Source organism: Heptranchias perlo, chromosome 32 (genome assembly GCF_035084215.1).
Source record: "Heptranchias perlo isolate sHepPer1 chromosome 32, sHepPer1.hap1, whole genome shotgun sequence".
NCBI lineage: Eukaryota > Metazoa > Chordata > Chondrichthyes > Hexanchiformes > Hexanchidae > Heptranchias > Heptranchias perlo.
In genome coordinates, this window is record NC_090356.1 from 27,610,124 (window position 1) to 27,629,902 (window position 19,779).

General features: G+C 41.1%; 2 protein-coding genes across 5 annotated transcripts in view; one reads left to right on the forward strand and one right to left on the reverse strand.

Moving 5' to 3' along the window:
• dffb (DNA fragmentation factor, beta polypeptide (caspase-activated DNase)) overlaps positions 1 to 12,902 on the reverse strand; it is a 47,515-nt gene extending 34,613 nt beyond the window's left edge. For all 3 annotated transcript variants that reach the window (XM_067970655.1, XM_067970654.1, XM_067970656.1), the window contains exons 1-5: positions 12,768 to 12,902; positions 6,560 to 6,686; positions 5,972 to 6,163; positions 4,885 to 4,964; positions 3,469 to 3,639 (exon numbers count right to left, since the gene is read on the reverse strand). In XM_067970655.1, the coding sequence (XP_067826756.1) occupies positions 3,469 to 3,639; positions 4,885 to 4,964; positions 5,972 to 6,163; positions 6,560 to 6,686; positions 12,768 to 12,875 (678 nt within the window). In that variant the 5' untranslated portion in view covers positions 12,876 to 12,902. The remainder of the gene's footprint in view (positions 1 to 3,468; positions 3,640 to 4,884; positions 4,965 to 5,971; positions 6,164 to 6,559; positions 6,687 to 12,767) is intronic.
• A 3,553-nt stretch (positions 12,903 to 16,455) lies between these two features.
• Positions 16,456 to 19,779, forward strand: part of cep104 (centrosomal protein 104) — a 258,478-nt gene continuing 255,154 nt past the window's right edge. For both annotated transcript variants that reach the window (XM_067970659.1, XM_067970660.1), the window contains exons 1-3: positions 16,456 to 16,534; positions 17,381 to 17,450; positions 19,341 to 19,467. In XM_067970659.1, the coding sequence (XP_067826760.1) occupies positions 19,355 to 19,467 (113 nt within the window). In that variant the 5' untranslated portion in view covers positions 16,456 to 16,534; positions 17,381 to 17,450; positions 19,341 to 19,354. The remainder of the gene's footprint in view (positions 16,535 to 17,380; positions 17,451 to 19,340; positions 19,468 to 19,779) is intronic.

The following is a 19,779-nucleotide window of genomic DNA, read 5'->3' on the forward strand; positions in this document are numbered from 1 at the left end:
GATCTGGAGCATCCAGAACCAGCTCAACTCAAACAAAGCAGATGAACCATTGCAATACCCTTGAATTTCCTTGTAAGCTTGCGGCATTAGCGTGCTAAAAAGATCGAGGAAATTTTTGGGTACAGGTATCAGCTGTGGCTCAGTGGTAGCACTCTTGCTTCTGAGACTTGAGCACAAAATCTAGGCTGACACGAGTGCAGTACTGAGGGAGTGCTGCAGTGTCAGGGGTCCCGTCTTTCAGATGAGGCATTAAACCAAGGCGCTGTCTGCCCTCTCAAGTGGATGAAAAAGATCCCATGGTACTATTCGAAGAAAAGCAGGGGAGTTCTCCCCTGTGTCCAGGCCAATATTTATCCCTCAACCAACATCATTAAAAAAGCAGGTTATCTAGTCATTATCACATTGACTACACTTTAAAAGTACTTCATTGGCTGTAAAGCACTTTTGGTTGTCCTGAGGTTGTGAAAGGCGCTATATAAATGCAAGTCTTTTTTTCTTTTTACATTTACGTCATTATTGCGCTAAACGCAAGTTTCCTCGATCTTTTTAACAGTGCAAACCTTACGCCCGTCAAAGCCTCTCGGGGCTCATTTGGATAGCTGCACTGGTCAAGCACATGGAAGTTTCCTGGGTTTATGCTGCTCCTGCATTCGGTATGAAGTTACACCCAAAAATATCTGGTCTAACAGCTCAGACAAGTGTCAGTGAGGAGTCGGTGAGATGAACAGTGCCCCAACTTCACATGCTGATAACTGGCTTCTGAAAAACTTCAGATTTTTTCACCAGTGTCACCTGTGCTTCATATTATTGCAGTGCTTTCCTCTCTTCCCAGAGAAATATTTTTGGGCCCCCAACTTCCCCTACCCCCAAACCCACACTTACATCGACTTCGGACAAGGGCATCGTAATGGAGGAGGAGTTGCAGCAGCAGCGTGTTGAGGTACTGTGTAGTCACTGTTGTAATGCAGGAAACACAGCAGCCAATGTTTCACACAGCAAGGTCCCACAAACAGCAATGTGATAATGACCAGATAATCTGTTTTAGTGATGTTGGTTGAGGGATAAATATTGACCAGGACACCGGGGAGAACTCCCCTGCTCTTCTTCGAAAAGTGCCATTGGATCATTTATGTCCACCTGAGAGGGCAGACAGGACCCCGGTTTAACGCCTTATCTGAAAGACGGCACCACCAGCAGTGCAGCACTGAGGTGTCAGCCTAGATTATGTGCTCAAGTGTCTGGAGTGGGACTTGAACCCACGACCTTCTGACTCTGAGGCCAGAGTGCAATCCACTGAACCACGGTTGACACCTGAAATATAAATATTTCTTCATTGGGGAAATTGACTTTGGATCAGAGAAAGACAAATCGGAATATTTTCTTAATGATGAAAGACTAGGAGTTGAGGATACTTCTAGTAATTTATAATTGAAATGTTTTAACAGCCAACAAAAATATAAAGAGTCTTTTTCTTTTGGGTATGATATCAAATCAAAGCCGTCCTGAAGTTGAATAGAGTTATTCTATTTAATAGCGGAATGTGACTTGTGGTGCTCCCGAGGAATCTGTACTGGGGCCTTAGCTTTTCACCATATACATGAATGACTTGGATGAAGGAATAGGGAGTTATATATCCAAGTTTGCAGATGACACTAAGTTAGGAAGCACAGTAAGTTGAGTAGATGGGAGCAGGAAGTTACAAAGGGACACTGACAGATTAAGTGAGTGGGAAAAACTGCGGTAGATGAGGTTCAATGTGGGAAAGTGTGAGGTTATCCATTTTAGATCCAAGAAAGACAAATTGGAATATTAGAAACTGTGGAGGAGCAAAGCGATTTAGGTGTCCATGTGCACAAATTACTAAAAGGTAGTGCACAGGTACAAAAATTAACCAAAAAGGCTAATGGAATGTTGCCCTTAATCTCAAGGGGGCGAGGATTCAAAAGTGAGGAAGTGATGCTTTAGTTGTACAGATCCTTGGTCAGACCCCATTGTAAATACTGCATTCAGTTTTGGGCACCGAACCTCAGGAAAGATGTATTGGCCTCGGAGGGGGTACAGCGCAGATTCACCAAAATGATACCAAGGCTTAAATTATAATGGTTATAATGGAATAATAATTAAATGGTTAAATTATAAGGACTGGTTGCATAAACTTGGGTTGTATTCTCTTGAACTTGGAAGTTTGAAGAGTGAACTAATGAGGTATTTAAAAATTAAAAAGTGATTCGATAGGGTAGATACATTAAACTATTTCCTCTGGTGGGGAAATCCAGAACAAGGAGGCAAAACCTTAAAATTAGAGCTGGGCCATTTAGGAGCAAAATGAGGAGGCACCTTTTCACAAAAAGGATAGTGGAAATCTGGAATTCTCTCCCCCAAAAGGCTGTGGTTGCTAGATCAATTGAAATTTTCAAGACTTAAATCAATAGATTTTTGTTGGGTAAGGTTATGAAGGGATATGGAGCAAAGGCAGGTAAATGGAATTGAGGTCCAGATCAGCCATGATCTAATTGAATGGGGGAACAGGCTCGAGGAACTGAATGGCCTACTCCTGTTCCTATGTTACACCAGAGTTGCACCAAGAATATTTAGATTTAACTTAACCCAGGAAATTTGGGTGTAACTCCCTCTGCTGGTGACTGGTGTAATTTTCCATCATAACAATGGTGTAACTGACATCAAGGAAATTCAGGGCTAGTATTTCTCTTGAGCTAATCATCAAGTTAGTTTATGGATATTTGTGTGGTCAATTTAAAAATATACTATCTTTAAATTCCTCGCTAAATTAAAAAGAGGGGACTAAAAGCCAACATTTGCTAAATGTCAGAATGAATGAACAGTGTTATATTACGGTTATGTAAATATAAATAGTGTTGAATTTATTTTACTGCTATTTTTTCACATATGTTTGATTTTTAAAAGTTGTAATTGTTCTGTGCTTCAAGTATTTTGACATCCAGCAGGTTGTAGGTTAGAAGATTTGAATGACTTACTTCTGGTACAGAAACATGAAGAGAAACACAGAAAGCCAGTTTGATACATGACAGACACAGCAAATCATATTTTCAAACCTGAACAATAGAGAGATATAGGACTGGAGAGTGTGAACTACAAGGCCATGAATCAATCAAAGAGTTGAGTTGACAACATGAGGCAGGAATGAAGCTCAAGCTGACGAGTCATCTGAATCCCCGAGATTGAATTCCTGTCTGAAATTCCCTGTCACTCATCCATTGGAACATAGGAATTACTCGACGAAAAAAGACCAAGGTCCATCTAATTCTCATTCTACCATCCTGGTAGTCGCATGATACAACGATAATGGACTTGTTGACTAATCATGGCACTCAATCTCCATCAATTAGTCCACAACAGACCCAGACACGACATGAGGAAAACCCCAGTCTCTAGGTTAAGAGGTTTACTTACAGCTTCTACGTCATTCGATTTTCAACCAAAACTCACCTGGCAAATAAACCGTCCTTTGTCATTGCAGAGCCGACTTTGGTCATTTGCTCTCCTGTCAAAGTAGCACCCATTGAACTTATTTTGTTTAAGCTTTCTCTCCATCCTTGATACAAATGCACAGTACTTTTCCTGAGTTTTTCCTTCGAGTTTGACAGCATGGTTCTTAACCTGTGGATGGTTTGAAACAAAGTGTTGGTGTACCTTTAAAAATCAAGTGCTTCCCACTGATTGAATTCTCAGTGTAATTACACCTCAGATGAAGGGACTGTACACACATTTTATACAAAGGAAGGAATTCACAAAGGAAATGTGAATGAGAATAGTTGCAAGGAATGCATTTTCCACAGAAGAATAGAAAGTTGAGATATAAAAGGATGATCTTGTGAGGCTCCCCCAGCATCTGAGTCATGTGACCAATTGACCACATTTTGCAGCAGCTGACTTGGGGAGTGAAGACGAGGCTGGGCTACAGCCATGCGCAGGCCTCGTTTAAAAAGGACAATTATTTAGAACCAACCCCACACCAAATCTTGCGACTACGGCCGAGGCTCCACCCACATCGTGCACCTTGCTTATATAAAACGGGTGCTTGGGAATCCTGGGACCTGGTTTGTCCAAGGGAGATGATAGTTTGAGTTGCTGGTAAAATTTTTAATTTTGAGGGCACAGAGATTGGTGAGGAACACAGGCAGCTTTCAGGAAATATTTAAACTAACAGAGCCTGGGCTCTACTGAAAGAAAGACTTGAATTTATACGGCACCTTTCGTGACCTCAGGACGTCCCAAAGCACTTTACAGCCATTGAAGTACTTTGAAGTGAAGTCACTGTTGTAACATGGCAGCCAAATTGTGCACAGCAAGCTCCCACAAACAGTAACGTGATAAAGGCCAGATAACCTTTTTTTTAGTGATGTTGATTGAGGGATAAATATTGAGCAGGACACTGGGAAGAACTCCCCTGCTCTGCTTTGAATAGTGCCATGGACTCTTTTACGTCCACCTGAGAAGGCCCTACTCTCGGACGCCCTATACGGGCCCTGAGCTGTGCTCAGATTTGTACCCATTTTCAAGGTGCAAGGCCCAACTAGGGGGCAGGCCCAAGACAGGAAATACTTGTGCTCCTGGGCCAGGACAGAGGGAGGGCAGGAAAATTGGCCGCGTATTTGAATTGCTGTATTACGAACTTACACCTCGAGAACTGCTATTAGTCTAAACACGTACTGGGAGCTGATGTATGGCTGGAACTGGGTTGGATTCTGAAATTATCATGTTTTCAATTACTGTCATTGTAGTGTGATGGCAACAGCCTCCTCATTTTAAAATGACAATAACGTCGAAAGAACATGTCAGGCAAAGCAGTGGTTAATGCAGACAATTTCATATTAAAGAAATCAAACTGTCCCAATTTCATACCTCCGTCAAATAATTTCTCATTCTTCTGCTACAATTGTATCTCATATAAGCAGATTTGGTTTTAAATCGCGTGTTCAGACCTGGAAAATAACAGATCCTATCGTTAGTGCTTGTAATTTGTGAAAACAGTTTTATATTAGTTGTAATTGAATCTTAAAACCGCAAAGGCGTTGAACAGACTATCTTATTATCCATTTTTGAAAAGTTTGGGTCACTTTGAAGCATGGAGATATTGTTGGTCTACAGTTACTTTGTGGCCCCTGATTATGCAAAGTTACAGATTCTAGAGTAAATCTGATATAGCAATATCAAAATGTAGCCTTGTCCCCATCTTACATGAATCTTTCCCCCCTCACTTCAACTCCCCACCCACTACAAAAGCAACAAATTAAATGCATTAAGGGGCACACCACTTTCATATGCCCACATTATGGGCTACCTAGGAGAGATCCTTCCAAAGCACCCTGCAGCCATGGTACCTAATAGCAAGCTCTTTAAATGCAAAGTGCTGTGATAGAGACAGAATTTAACATGAAGACTAGAAAGGTCCCCAGCTTTAATCCCCGGTTTGTACTAAATTTACTGTTGTCAGCAAGGGCTCATAGGGTTCTACAATTGGCGTAGCACACCTGGGCTAGGGAAAATGAGTTAGGTTCCCAGTTCTGATCATTGGAAAGTTATCACGTGTAGATGCTGAGTGTGGACTTAAAGGTGATGCCCTGCACAGTCGAAGAGCCTGCCAACATTTACTCTGTAGGCTCGCAAACAATGACCACTTGGGCAATGTATTGGAGGGCCGTGGGTACTCATGGAACTTTACTCCAGCAAAAGTCAGCACTTTAAGGAGAGGATGGAAGAAAATTGTAGGGAAAGGGAAAGAGAAGAGAAGGGAGATAAAATGTGTGGAGTATCTCATAAGATCGGGCAAATTGTACATTGCCTATGAAAGGAGTGCATTTGATGGGCTGAATGGTCATTTCTCATTTCATTTGGATCCAACTTGTACACCTTGTCACGTGGTGTTATTGAATAACTAAAGTCACTTTCTCCAGACCAATATTGCTCTCAACATACAAGAACACATCACCTTTAAACCAATCCTGATCGTCCTCACGATTTTCAGCTGTAATATTTTCAGCAGAGTTTTGAGCGAAATTCTGCAGCAGCTTCCTTTTCTCGGGTGCTCTTTCATCAGTTAACATTTTGCTTGCAATCTTAGTTAGCTCATCGTTGTTTTCATCAAATTCATTCAATAATTTATTTAAATAGTAGTAAACCTCTGTGAATTGGATAAAGATATGAGTTACCAACTTTAAACTGGTCTGAATTGGAATAATAATATTCATGTGTTGTAAACAACATCAATCAGATCTCATTGTTTGTTATGCAATAGAATATCTTATCAACAAACCTTCAGTGATTGGTAAATGCTGCAAAGTTTGTATCGTTCTGTCCAGTCTGGTGCCTGGACACATGATGTACCAACCAGCCAAGCCACTGCTCCCATTTGGTGACACTGAGTGTGAGTGTTCCAATGCTCATCACCACTGCACTGCCTGAATGCTGGGATGGGGACTGATGTCAGTGTGAGCAATCAACCAATACGTGTAGATTTATTAGGGATCCCCCAGAACAAAGTTGTAAAAGACTTTCAGGCAAAAGACACTTTATTTACCTCCATTCCACTGCTGCCCCTGCTCCAGAATGATGAGCTCACAGTTATCTCCCAAATGCGAGAAATATTTAGCGTCAACTTCTGTCCCATCTTCAAATAAACATACATGACACCCTTCCTGCGGGAGCTATCCAAGATAAAAACCACCAGTTATCATCAGGTATAATAAACACTATCGCCATTTCCATGTAATCATTATGTACCGGAGACATTATGCTATTATTGAAACTATATTTATTTCTTTGAAAAGTTGACTGCAATATTAAAAGTTACTTTTAAGGGAGTAATTGGGTGGTCCAGCAGATTAATACACCGTTCTTTCACCTCAGAGACTTGGGTTCAAATCTAGCCTCTATGATGGAATAACAGTCTCCTCTCTCTGCCAGCTGTAAGTGACCTTAGTCTGGGCAGATTCAGCCCAGTTTCTAGTGAGTGCAAGCACACACTGCCCATGATTTGGCACAAATCACCACCACACTGACAGAATCGCTCCACACAAGTCACAAAAGAACGGCTGGTGTCTGAAATGGGAACATTGACACTGGGGCAGTTGGGTTCTCTAAGATTGTGTTGGACACATATCTCTGCCTCTCACCAGCTATACTATTACAACACCGCTATACAACTGAAACTACAACGAAAAGTCATTGCAGCTACAATCTGAATTATTGGATTTGTCTTTGTATGAAGGGGTGTTGTAGAAATTCTTTACATCGTATTATTTATGATGTAATTCAGAACTAAATCAATGGCATTTCCACAAGCACCGGTTCCTCCAATAACAAACCAATTAATACAAACCATCACCAGCTAGAGAGTCTACAGTTCATCATTGCCAATGATCCTTCTGTATATAGACTGGACGTGTTCCTACCCTTCCATCAGGTGTCTGATGTTTATCCACTGACCTTCTGAACAGGATTGCCACAAAATCAAATATATTTCCTGACAGATCCTGACTACTGTAAGTTTGATTTTCTTTTCCTCTGCGTTGCAGATTTTATGTGGCAATTTAATATAAGGCTGCAGGTTACAATTTTATGAACTTTGTTCTGGTTGATAAGTGGTGTCAACAATATGGTTTAAGGGAGGGAACTTGCAGCTCACCTCCCCTACATTTGCAGCCTTCAGCATAGCTGCCACTATATACGAGTGTGAGGCTGAATTTACAAGTGTGAGAGAGAGTTAAAGGAAAGTTTTTTTAAAAATATGTAGATGCAGTTGCTTTCTGCTAGGCCACTCAAGCAAGTTACTACTCAGGATGTGGTCCTTGGTAAAAAGTTAGTGGCCACCCCAAGAAGATAAACATCGTGTACAAATTTAAAAGAAAATCAACAACGTTCCATATTATAACATAATCCTACATTATAACTTGACTACACTTTAGTAGTGCTTCATTGGCTGTAAAGCATTTTGGGATGTACTGAGGTCGTGAAAAGTACTATATAAATGCAAGTTCTTTTTTCAAAATCTGGAAATATCTCTATTAAGCTCCATACTTTTGCTTTATTGTAATGCAATATAACAGTATATGGAGGCACATGGAGCTGGATATCCAAAGGCAAAACAAATGATCCTGTTCGACCTGGAAATCGTGCTTTTAAGCATCTGCGTTTCTCACTGCTGAAGTAGGAACAACCTCCACTACACTATCATGAGGCAAAGGTAAGAAGGCAATGCTGAAGGGGAGGAGGAAATTCCCACCGGGAATGAAAGGGTGAGCGAATGTGTGAAGAAAGAGAAAGGCCTTAATTAGAAACAAACCCTTTTCCATAAATGAATTACCAGCCTAGCATGTGTAACATCATTGTGAAGGTTACAGCAAAATCGATAAGAACAAGGCCAGTGCAATTAATTATGGAACACATTATGGTCTAAATGTTCAACCCACTGACTACAAATGAGTAGAAATCCAGTTGAATTCTCTATAGTCAGGTCTTATTTGTAGGAAAGATTTGTAATGAAAGGAACAGGCTGCAGGGTGGATTCCCCAAAGAAATGGCAGGGTGGTCGCTTATAGAGGGATAAGGAAGCTGATACAAGTTGACGAATGGCTGATGCAAATGAATAAACTATGGGGGGGGCGGCGGGTGGAGGTTCTAAATAGTCCAGCAGCATTGTGGACATTAAACAATGTCCACAAAATAGGCCAGGGCCACATAACATGTAAATTTTAATGGTCAAAGATTTAGGTTGTGGGAAAAACGCACACACGCAGTACTACTCCAATGTGTGACTGATAAATAAACCTAAAATTATTAAGTTTAAAAATGACCCCTTACACCATCACTGTAATGATGTGGAGATGCCGGTGATGGACTGGGGTTGACAATTGTAAACAATTTTACAACACCAAGTTATAGTCCAGCAATTTTATTTTAAATTCACAAGCTTTCGGAGGCTTCCTCCTTCCCCAGGTGAACGATGTCGAAATGAAATCCTCGAAATGAAATCGCATTTATAATTCACAGAACAATGCTTGGTGATTACAGACAGTTTTTTCAACTGCCCGTTGCCAAGGCAATCAGTGTGCAGACAGACAGGTGTCACCTGCAAGTTCTCAGAATATACAAATCACCAAAATCACCAGGTGATTTGTATATTCTGAGAACTTGCAGGTAACACCTGTCTGTCTGCACACTGATTGCCTTGGCAACGGGCAGTTGAAAAAACTGTCTGTAATCACCAAGCATTGTTCTGTGAATTATAAATGCGATTTCATTTCGAGGATTTCATTTCGACATCATTCACCTGGGGAAGGAGGAAGCCTCCGAAAGCTTGTGAATTTAAAATAAAATTGCTGGACTTGGTGTTGTGAAATTGTTTACAACCATCACTCTCAGCATTCAACTGCAAATTGATTTGCATTACATGCAGAAACAACCAGCAGTAAATATTATATATGTGCCATGGAAATCATAATAAATCACATTAATTATGATGACCTATGAAACGTATTTGATTTAATTGTACTCCTTAATCACTTACAAATAAGTGAAACAGGGTAAAACTTCACTTTTAACACATTAATGATAACAGGCACTGGACTTGTTCATATGGGCAGCGTGTAATTACAGACTCATACTGAGCAAAGCATAGACTATATTTATCAGCATGGTGTGACAAACTCAAAAATAAAAGCAACATGCCAATTTTACAACACTGAGGAAAAACTCAACATTTTACAAATGAATCTGCGTGAAGTACACAAAATAACACTGCAAATCACTTCACTGTGGCTGAGACTTCAGATCTAAGCGGACAGAACTAAAGATAAAGATTGAAATACATAACAAGGAAGAACTATACACACTGTCCTTTCAAAACTATGTTTCAATTACACTCAACATCAAATGCCTCTACCATTCCTGCGATATGTCATGTTGTATCACTCAGAAGTGGGCAGCACGTATTCTAGCATGCTGCCCTCTAAACATTTTGAACACCTCCTCTCTCACTGCCTGTTTCAGGTGCAGATAGAATGTACTCATTAAAAGTGACAAATGCCCTCGCCCCCCATCCAGTGGCTCAGTGGATGTGCTTTTTGGTGTGGTAAGCAGCCATTTAAATGTTTAAAGAAAGACTTGCATTTATATCGCAACTTTCATGACCTCAGGTCGCTCCAAAGGGCTTTACAGTCAATAAAGTACTTCTGAAGTGTAGCCAGTGTGATGTAGGAAATGCAGCAGCCAATATGTGCACATCAAGGTCCCACAAATAGCAATGTGATAATGACCAGATAATCTATTTTAGTGATGTTGGTTGAGGGATAAATATTGGCCAGGACACCACGGAGCACTCCCCTGCTCATCTTCAAAATAATGCCATGGGATCTTTTACGTCCACCTGAGAGGGACGATGGGACCTCGGTTTAACATCTCATCTGAAAGGCAGCATCTCCAACAGTGCAGCGCTCCCTCAGTACTGCACTGGAGCGTCAACCAAGATTTTGTGTTCAAGTCTTGAACCCACAACCTTCTGATTCAGAGGCGAGGTCCCAGGTCTGAATCCTAGATCGTGCTCAGTGTGCTGATGGCAGTGGGGTATTATGATTGGCCTCAGTGTCCTCAAGCTACTCATCAGCTTTTCTACTCTTGATTGTTACGCAGTGAGCTATACTAGAAATGCACGAGTGGATGATTGGTAATTGTGCCTGGTGGTGATGTGATCTCAACAAAGCTACATACAATTTTTAAATCACCTTTTGATGTATACTTTATGCCCATAAATTCAACATCTCTAAATCATCTAAATTTATCAACACTGGTTCTCAACATTTGCCACTGTGTCCATTTTGGTGTCCTCTGCAAGCTTAAGAACAGCCTCCAGTTTCTAAGCCATTTATAAAAATGATAAACAGCAGCGATCCCAACACTGATTCAATTCTCAAACTTTTATTTTTTTTGTGGATTAAATAATCGAGAATTTGTTTTGTTTGTGTTTATCTCTCACATATTTTGTAATGTCACTCTGTTGTGTCATTTAGTTTTAACTGTTCTTTCCTCAATTAATGCTTTTACTTTAACTTTACCAGTTCTGCACACTTGGCCATTTTGAAGGGCAAATATCATTTCCACTCTAAAAGGATTTCCATTGTGGCCTAATTTTTGGCTTAAAAATGTAATTCACCTTTAAAAATAAACACAATTTGATATATATAAATAGGATTATAATCTGTTTTGTGCTTTAGATTCTAAATCTCACACCTGTCATTTCCCCAGTTTTGACATTTCAGGCTTACTTGTGTTCCAGTGAAGATTTGTGTTGAATCACATTGTTGTGGAACTTTCAGGGATTTTGTTGTGTACTCAAAGTGAATTCTCGATTATTTAATCCACAAAACAAAATAAAAGTTTGAGAATTGGATCAGTGTTGGGATCGCTGCTGTTTATCATTTTTATAAATGGCTTAGAAACTGGAGTTCGTTCTCAAGTTTGTAGATGACACTAAAACGGATGCGGTAACAAACGTTGTGTGTTCTGCTTCAGGTGGATATCCCATGGCACTATTTCAAAAGCCAACATTCCTCCTTCAAAAAAATAGATTAACCATCAATTTATCCCATTGCTCTTTGTGGGACATTGCTTCCACAGAATGGTTGCTGTGTTTGCCCATACACCACCACTGCATTTCAAAAGTTATTAATTTTGTGAAGCACTTTGAGAAGATGATAAGGTGTTATAGAAATTTCAGCATTTAATATATGATCTGTTTTCAAATTTCAGATCGTTGAATTAGGGCAGCAGTCCTCCATTAAAAGGGCAAACACACCACTAATATGTAATAAAGAGCTAGATCTCTTGTCTATCCCCCACTTAGAGTCATAGAGTTATACAGCACGGATAGAGGCCCTTCGGCCCATCGTGTCCGCGCCGGCCATCAGCCCTGTCTACTCTAATCCCATATTCCAGCATTTGGTCCGTAGCCTTGTATGCTATGGCATTTCAAGTGCTCATCCAAATGCTTCTTGAATGTTGTGAGGGTTCCTGCCTCCACAACCCTCTCAGGCAGTGAGTTCCAGACTCCAACCACCCTCTGGGTGAAAAAGTTCTTTCTCAAATCCCCTCTAAACCTCCCGCCTTTTACCTTGAATCTATGTCCCCTTGTTATAGTACCCTCAACGAAGGGAAAAAGCTCCTTAGTATCCATCCTATCTGTGCCCCTCATAATTTTGTACACCTTCCTTCAGGCCACCACCTGAACCTCTCTCCTCCTTTAGGACCCTCCTTAAACCCCACCTCTTTGACCAAGCTTTTTGTCATCTGTCCTAATATCTCCGCTCTGATTTTTGTCTGATTACGCTCCTGTGATTACCCAGCAAAGTGGTCTGAGACCCCTCTCCCCTCCTGGAAATTTCACTTTGTATGGTGTGGGGTCCTGACTCCGGATTAAGACTGCAGTATCTGTGCGGAAGGAAAGCGCTTAGCACCAGTTCTACTGTGAATGAACGCTAAGAGAAACAGACCCTGAATAATATGGTAAACGTGTTAATTTCTGTTTTTCCTTTTTAAAAAAATGCAAACATCGACAATTTGTAAACAAGCTCCCTCACGGAAGGCGGATTCACAAAAGTGCAATTCAGCATCAATGGAAGTGAGTCCTTCAGACTTCCGGGGTGTCCCTGTTTATACCAGACCTGACACCGAAGCTTGTTTTTATTAAATTATTCGTGTCCTTTTGTATTCTAAACAATCGATTAAAATTTCACCTGCAATTTCTGACACCCCTTTTGTATTAGCTCCTCCAGACTGCGGGCTACGATTCCATATTTCCTATCAGTCTTCAAACTCCACACTTTGAAGAGTTTGGCCCCCATGTTGCAACTAATTCCACTTTGTTACAACTGAGCGTTAAGCGCGCATGCGCGCTCCACACCCAGCGCTTGACTGACTAGTGGCGCCGTCAGTAAATGTAAAGGCAGAGAGTCGGTGAGGACAGAGGCTGCAAGTTACTGAATACTCTGCCGAAGGCAGGATCAGCCATTAAATAAACGTACAGGATCCCCGGACGCGGCAAAGGCCCTGTTTGTTTCTCCCATTTATACAGACACCCGTCATCTGTGCATATACAGGATTAATTTATTTGTAGCCCTTCCAAAGCCCCATATAACATGTCTTCAATATTTAAAGCTCTGTACATATAGCGATTAAAAGCTTTTATTATGAGTCCATTCAACTTCAAATGTGGCAGTCAGGAATATGCAAGCAGATGTATTCCAACATAGGAACAGAAGTAGGTCATTCAGCCCCTCAAGCCTGTTCTGCCATTTAATTAGATCTGTACCTCAATTCCATTCACCCGCATTTGATCGATATCCCATGATATCCTTACCTCATAAACATCTGTCGATTTCAGTCTTGAAAGTTTCAATTGACTCCCAGCATCCACAGCCTTTTGGGGGAGAGAATTCAAGATTTCCTCTACCCTTTGGATGAAAATGACCTTCCAGATTTTGCTCCTGAATGGCCTAGCTCTAATTTTAAGATTGTGCCCCAATTCTGAAATCCCCCACCAAATAGTTCTTTGTATCTACTCAATCGAGTTACTTCAAAACTACAGCACAGAAACAGGCCATTTGGCCCAACTGGTCTATGCCGACATTTATGCTCCACACGATCCTCCTCCCTCCCTACATCATCTAACCCTATCAGCATACCCTTCTATTCCTTTCCCCTCATGTGTTTATCCAGCTTCCCCTTAAATGTATCTATGCTATTCGCCTCAACTATTCCTTGTGATAGCGAGTTCCACATTCTAACCACTCTTTGGGTAAAGAAGTTTCTCCTGAATTCCCTATTGGATTTATCAGCAACTATTTTATATTTTCGAATCCTTTCATCATTTTAATCACCTCAATTAGATCACCCCTCAACCTTCTAAACTCAATGGAATACAACCAATGTTAATGTAATCTATCCTCATAATTTAATCCTTTAAGCCCCAGTATCCTCATTACTTTGGAGCTTCATGCCTGTGCACTTTCTTCGCCTGCTTGTGGGCAGCCTTCTAGTCCTCAGAACTTCTCCCGCAATGACTGCTAGCACAAAAACCATGAGCAAAGACACATAACTAGCTTTACAATAAGTAACATGTATAATAAGTAACAAGCATAATGTGATCAGATGTCACATGATCAAACACTCCAGGAATATGTACAAGAGTTGGCAATCCTAAGTACAGACCTCTCTGGCTACAGAGGATTGACTTGGTTCCAATCTTGCATTGTTACTGTGCCTCATTTGGAGCCACTTTGGCCCCCAAAGACATCCCACTGAGTTCCTGGAAGATAATCACTAGATGACGAGATAATTACAAACGAGAAAGGCCATTCAGCCCATCTTAAATCATCCATCCAGAAAAATATTCAATTCCCCCCCCCCCCCCACTGCAGCATCCATTGTTTCTTAAACAATTGCAGAGTTTATGCCCTCCCCTATGGGTGAGATCCTGAATGAATATTTCACATCGGTATTTACGGTTGAGAAAGGCATGGATGTTAGGGAACTTGGGGAAATAAATAGTGATGTCTTGAGGAGTGTACATATTACAGAGAGGGAGGTGCTGGAAGTCTTAACGCGCATCAAGGTAGATAAATCTCCGGGACCTGATGAAATGTATCCCAGGACGTTATGGGAGGTTAGGGAGGAAATTGCGGGTCCCCTAGCAGAGATATTTTAATCATCCACCGCTACAGGTGAGGTGCCTGAAGATTGGAGGGTAGCAAATGTTGTGCCTTTGTTTAAGAAGGGCGGCAGGGAAAAGCCTGGGAACTACAGACCAGTGAGCCTGACATCTGTAGTGCGTAAGTTGTTAGAGGGTATTCTGAGGGACAGGATCTACAGGCATTTGGAGAGGCAGGGACTAATTAGGAACAGTCAGCATGGTTTTGTGAGAGGAAAATCATGTCTCACGAATTTGATTGAGTTTTTTGAAGGGGTAACCAAGAAGATAGATGAGGGCTGTGCAGTAGACGTGGTCTACATGGACTTCAGCAAAGCATTTGACAAGGTACCACATGGTAGGTTGTTACATAAGGTTAAATCTCATGGGATCCAAGGTGAGGTAGCCAATTGGATACAAAATTGGCTTGACGACAGAAGACAGAGGGTGGTTGTAGAGGGTTGTTTTTCAAACTGGATGCCTGTGTCCAGCGGTGTGCCTCAGGGATCAGTGCTGGGTCCGCTGTTATTTGTTATTTATATTAATGATTTGGATGAGAATTTAGGAGGCATGGTTAGTAAGTTTGCAGATGACACCAAGATTGGTGGCATTGTGGACAGTGAAGAAGGTTATCTAGGATTGCAACGGGATCTTGATAAATTGGGCCAGTGGGCCGATGAATGGCAGATGGAGTTCAATTTAGATAAATGTGAGGTGATGCATTTTGGTAGATCGAATCGGGCCAGGACCTACTCCGTTAATGGTAGGGCGTTGGGGAGAGTTATAGAACAAAGAGATCTGGGAGTACAGATTCATAGCTCCTTGAAAGTGGAGTCACAGGTGGATAGGGTGGTGAAGAAGGCATTCAGCATGCTTGGTTTCATTGGTCAGAACATTGAATGCAGGAGTTGGGATGTCTTGTTGAAGTTGTACAGGGCATTGGTGAGGCCACACTTGGAGTACTGTGTACAGTTCTGGTCACCCTATTATAGAAAGGATATTATTAAACTAGAAAGAGTGCAGAAAAGATTTACTAGGATGCTACCGGGACTTGATGGTTTGACTTACAGGGAGAGGTTAGACAGACTGGGACTTTTTTCCCTGGACAGTAGGAGGTTAAGGGGTGATCTTATAGAAGTCTATAAAATAATGAGGGGCATAGATAAGGTCGATAGTCAAAATCTTTTCCCAAAGGTAGTGGAGTCTATAACGAGGGGGCATAGATTTAAGGTGAGAGGGGAGAGATACAAAAGGGTCCAGAGGGGCAATTTTTTCACTCAAAGGGTGGTGAGTGTCTGGAACGAGCTGCCAGAGGCAGTAGTAGAGGCGGGTACAATTTTGTCTTTTAAAAAGCATTTGGACAGTTACATGGGTAAGATGGGTATAGAGGGATATGGGCCAAGTGCAGGCAATTGGGACTAGCTTAGTGGTATAAACTGGGCGACATGGACATGTTGGGCCGAAGGGCCTGTTTCCATGTTGTAACTTCTATGATTCTATGATTCTATGATAAGTGGAAGTCTAAGTGCAATTTGTACCCGGATCACTGCGTGAAGAAGGATTTCCTGATTAAAAAGTGACATTTAGTTGGTCTGTAATAGCATGATACTTTAATGAACCGAAATCTGTTGAAGTGCGCATGCGTCGCGGGCCCTTTTAGTTAAAAAAAGACTACAGTTCCCAGAATGCTTAGCACCGATTTCCGCCCCCGGCGGTAAGTTGGCGCTTGCGCAGTGCGAACTGTTAGTGCCGGTGGTTATGGAGATGCGGCGCGTGGCGGAGGATGTAGTGTTGAACCGCGGCGCCAGGAACCAGGTCAACTTTTAAAAAAAAAGATCCATTGCAAATGTTTGAAAAATATAATAATTTGAGCATGATTGAGAAAGGTGGCCGGCGGCACCCGCTAACCCGACCTCAGGCTGACTCGGGCCTCTCTGGCTCTGGAGAGTGACTGAAGTTGGCGCCGTTCTTTCTGGCGAATGCAGAGCTCTGGGGCTCGGGCCCGGAGAAAGGTCCAGCATTTTCTCGCGCTAATTCTCCCCCCTCAGTATTCTCCCCTCCTTAATATACTCTCCCCTCCCCAATACTCTCCCCTCTCCTGAGGATGGTGAGCCCCTGTTGCGGTTCCATGAGCACTGGCTGCCGTCCCAAGTGACCATTCCTGATGTGTGAGTCTAGGCATGGTATTCAACTGCAGGGGCAGCACAGCACAGCCCAGCTCAGTGCTGATCCCACTCAAAGTGTCAGTAATGATCCTCTGGTGCAGGTTTTGAACTTAGTTTTGTTTTTTTTTTGGGTTGAGGAACGATGTTTGAAAATGTTCACTTATTTTTATGTTGGCCAATAATTTTTATTGATAAGTTACTCAATAGTGTACCTTCTTCATGAAAATGTGTTTTTGTAAACCTTGTTATATGATGTTTTTGATGAGAATAATGACATTTCATTTATAGTTTTTGACATTCATTAATGTGGGGCCTATTCTGCTATTTCATTAGTACTTTACTATGTTTAGTACTAAACACTTTCTGATGTATTCTGTACCATTTCCATGTAATTCTGAAACTCGTGCCTCCTTCACTGGTAGAAAACTGGTTCAAGGGACTGTTTCTCCAGCCAATCGGGTGACTAAATATTAAAGCTGAATTTTTGTATTTCCAGGCTGCCCTTTTGCAAGCACAAAGCAACAAGGCAACCTGTCATAAGAGGATTTTTTGCCACTGGCAGAAGGGTAATGTACTCTAATGTGAATTGGTTTCATGTTGTGGATTGTACCCTGACAGTTTTTGTATGATCTGTTCTATCCAGCATAGAAAGCCCCGGTTTCCTTAGTTCAGCAGTCACTGCATTAAGTTAGGATTTCATGGGTGCAGAGGTGTGGTCCATGTAGAAGATCATCAAAGGGCTCAGTTTAAAGATTTAGTAAAGGGACTCTTAAGATTCTAGAGAGCTTTATTTTCACTTCATGAAATAAGTTTTATGGAAGCTTAACATTGTTCTGCAGTATTTAATGTTCTTTCTGTGCAAATGCCATGTAATCAATATGGAATGACAGCATGAAGTCTATTGAAGTGGACAGAAACATAGTGGGACACTCTCAAATTTTAGTGGAAAATAGCTTGGTAAAAGGGTATTTGGTATTTTCTTAATTCTGTGTCAGGCTGTCCTTTTTAATTCACACATAGTTATAGGTTTGGAATACGTCGGTAATTGGAAGTCTGAATTTGCCTAAGCCTTTTGCTCTGAGCATGGAAAGTGTGTGTTTGGGAGAGAGCTCAAATTGTAACAGCATTCATGAACTTTTAAAACATTTTTGACCTTTTTAAGGGTATTTTTTCATATATTAAATGGTATTTAGCAGCAGCATTAAGTAGCTATATTATGTTTTTTCTTTGGAATTGTCCAAGTTTTAAATGTTCCTACATTGTTAATTTGGGTGTTACTTTTTTTGGTTCAGCTGAAGAGGTTATAAAGAAGTATCGTCTTATTTTTAACATGCTAAAATTTTAAATGAGTAAATTGTATTACAGAAGTGACATAGAATCTAAACAACTTTGTACGAGTTGCACAATGATTGTGCAGAAACACATTAAAGCGCACATCACTTATCAGTTCTGGAATAATTCATCAATGCGTAAACAGGAGTTCTAGGTTGCCATCCAGCGATAGCTTTGGCAGAGGATGGATGTTCTAGATTTATCAATGAGTAAGCAAGTGTACAAATAGGAGTTGAAATTGATGTGGGAATTGGAATGAAAGTTTTCAAGTAACTGGACAGAACAGATTATACTGGGCATAGAAGTGCCATATGTTGCAGTGAATGGTACCTCACCAGCCCTCATACCTTTCTTGGATGCAAAGAATTGTCACCAGCTCCACAATGCTGTAAACTCATTTGTCATTCAAGTTTCCTGTTAATGAGCAACAGCCCATTGCTTTGGGAAGGATATTAGAAGGTATAAGGCCCCTTTGATTGCTGTGTATTATTGATCTAATTTCCTCTTTTGTTTACAATAATAACAAATATATATAGAGTGGGTTTTAGGTATAGTTATTCATTTACATGTCAGCATGGCTCATTTTTAGTACTTTTACTTCCAAGTTAGAATTTTCTGGCTTCAAGCCCTACTTCAGCACTTGAGCTATTAATGCTCAACACCGAGGGAGTGCTACATTGTTGGAGGTGCCATCCTTCAGATGAGATGTTAAATCGAGGTCCCCCTCTACCTGTTCTGGTGGTTTAGGTGGACATTAAAGATCCCATGACACTTTCTGAGGGAGAGCAGGGAATGCTCCTGAGGTTTTGGCCAACGTTTCTCCTTCAACCAACACCACCAAAAACAGATTACCTGATCTTTCATCTCATTGCTGTTTTTGGGACCTTGCTGTGCAAAAATTGGCTAACACGTTTGCCTACATAACAACAGGAACTGCACTTCAAAATGAATTTGTGTAAAGTGTTTTGAGATATTTCTTGGAGATGTAATAAGGTACTACTTAAATGCCAGTTTCTCTAAGTGGCATTTCATTAATATAACAATATATGGGAATCTGTACAGGGAAAGAACTGCAGTGTGACAACTCCTTCGTTTGTTTGATTTTTATCTGTGGCCTCTTGCAGCATAGAACTCCAGAATGCCACACAAAATTGGATTTGTTGCAATAAGCTCCTCTGGCCACGAAGATGGGTATAATTCAAATGAACTGATGGTGCATGCGCCAACAGTAAACGGCTGGCGATCCCCAAGGTGAGGAAGAGGACAAAGTATTGATGCTATTAATTCTCAGTGGGATTAAGGTTTAGATATGTCGTCTGCCTGTGAACGTTTATCTTGTCTCGATTATGGTAATTAAAGCTCTTTGCCAGATTTCAGTTAAAGGAAAGGCAAGGAAGTTCATCAGGTACTGGGTTCCTTTCAAAAATTAATGTTTACAAAATTGTCTGGAAATTACATGATCTTTTACCCAAGTCGACAAGTGATTACCTTTCCCCAGCATCATCAGTGGGTCGGGCCATATGTCTGTAAATGTTATGCAGCTCGTTTGTTCATTCACTGCCA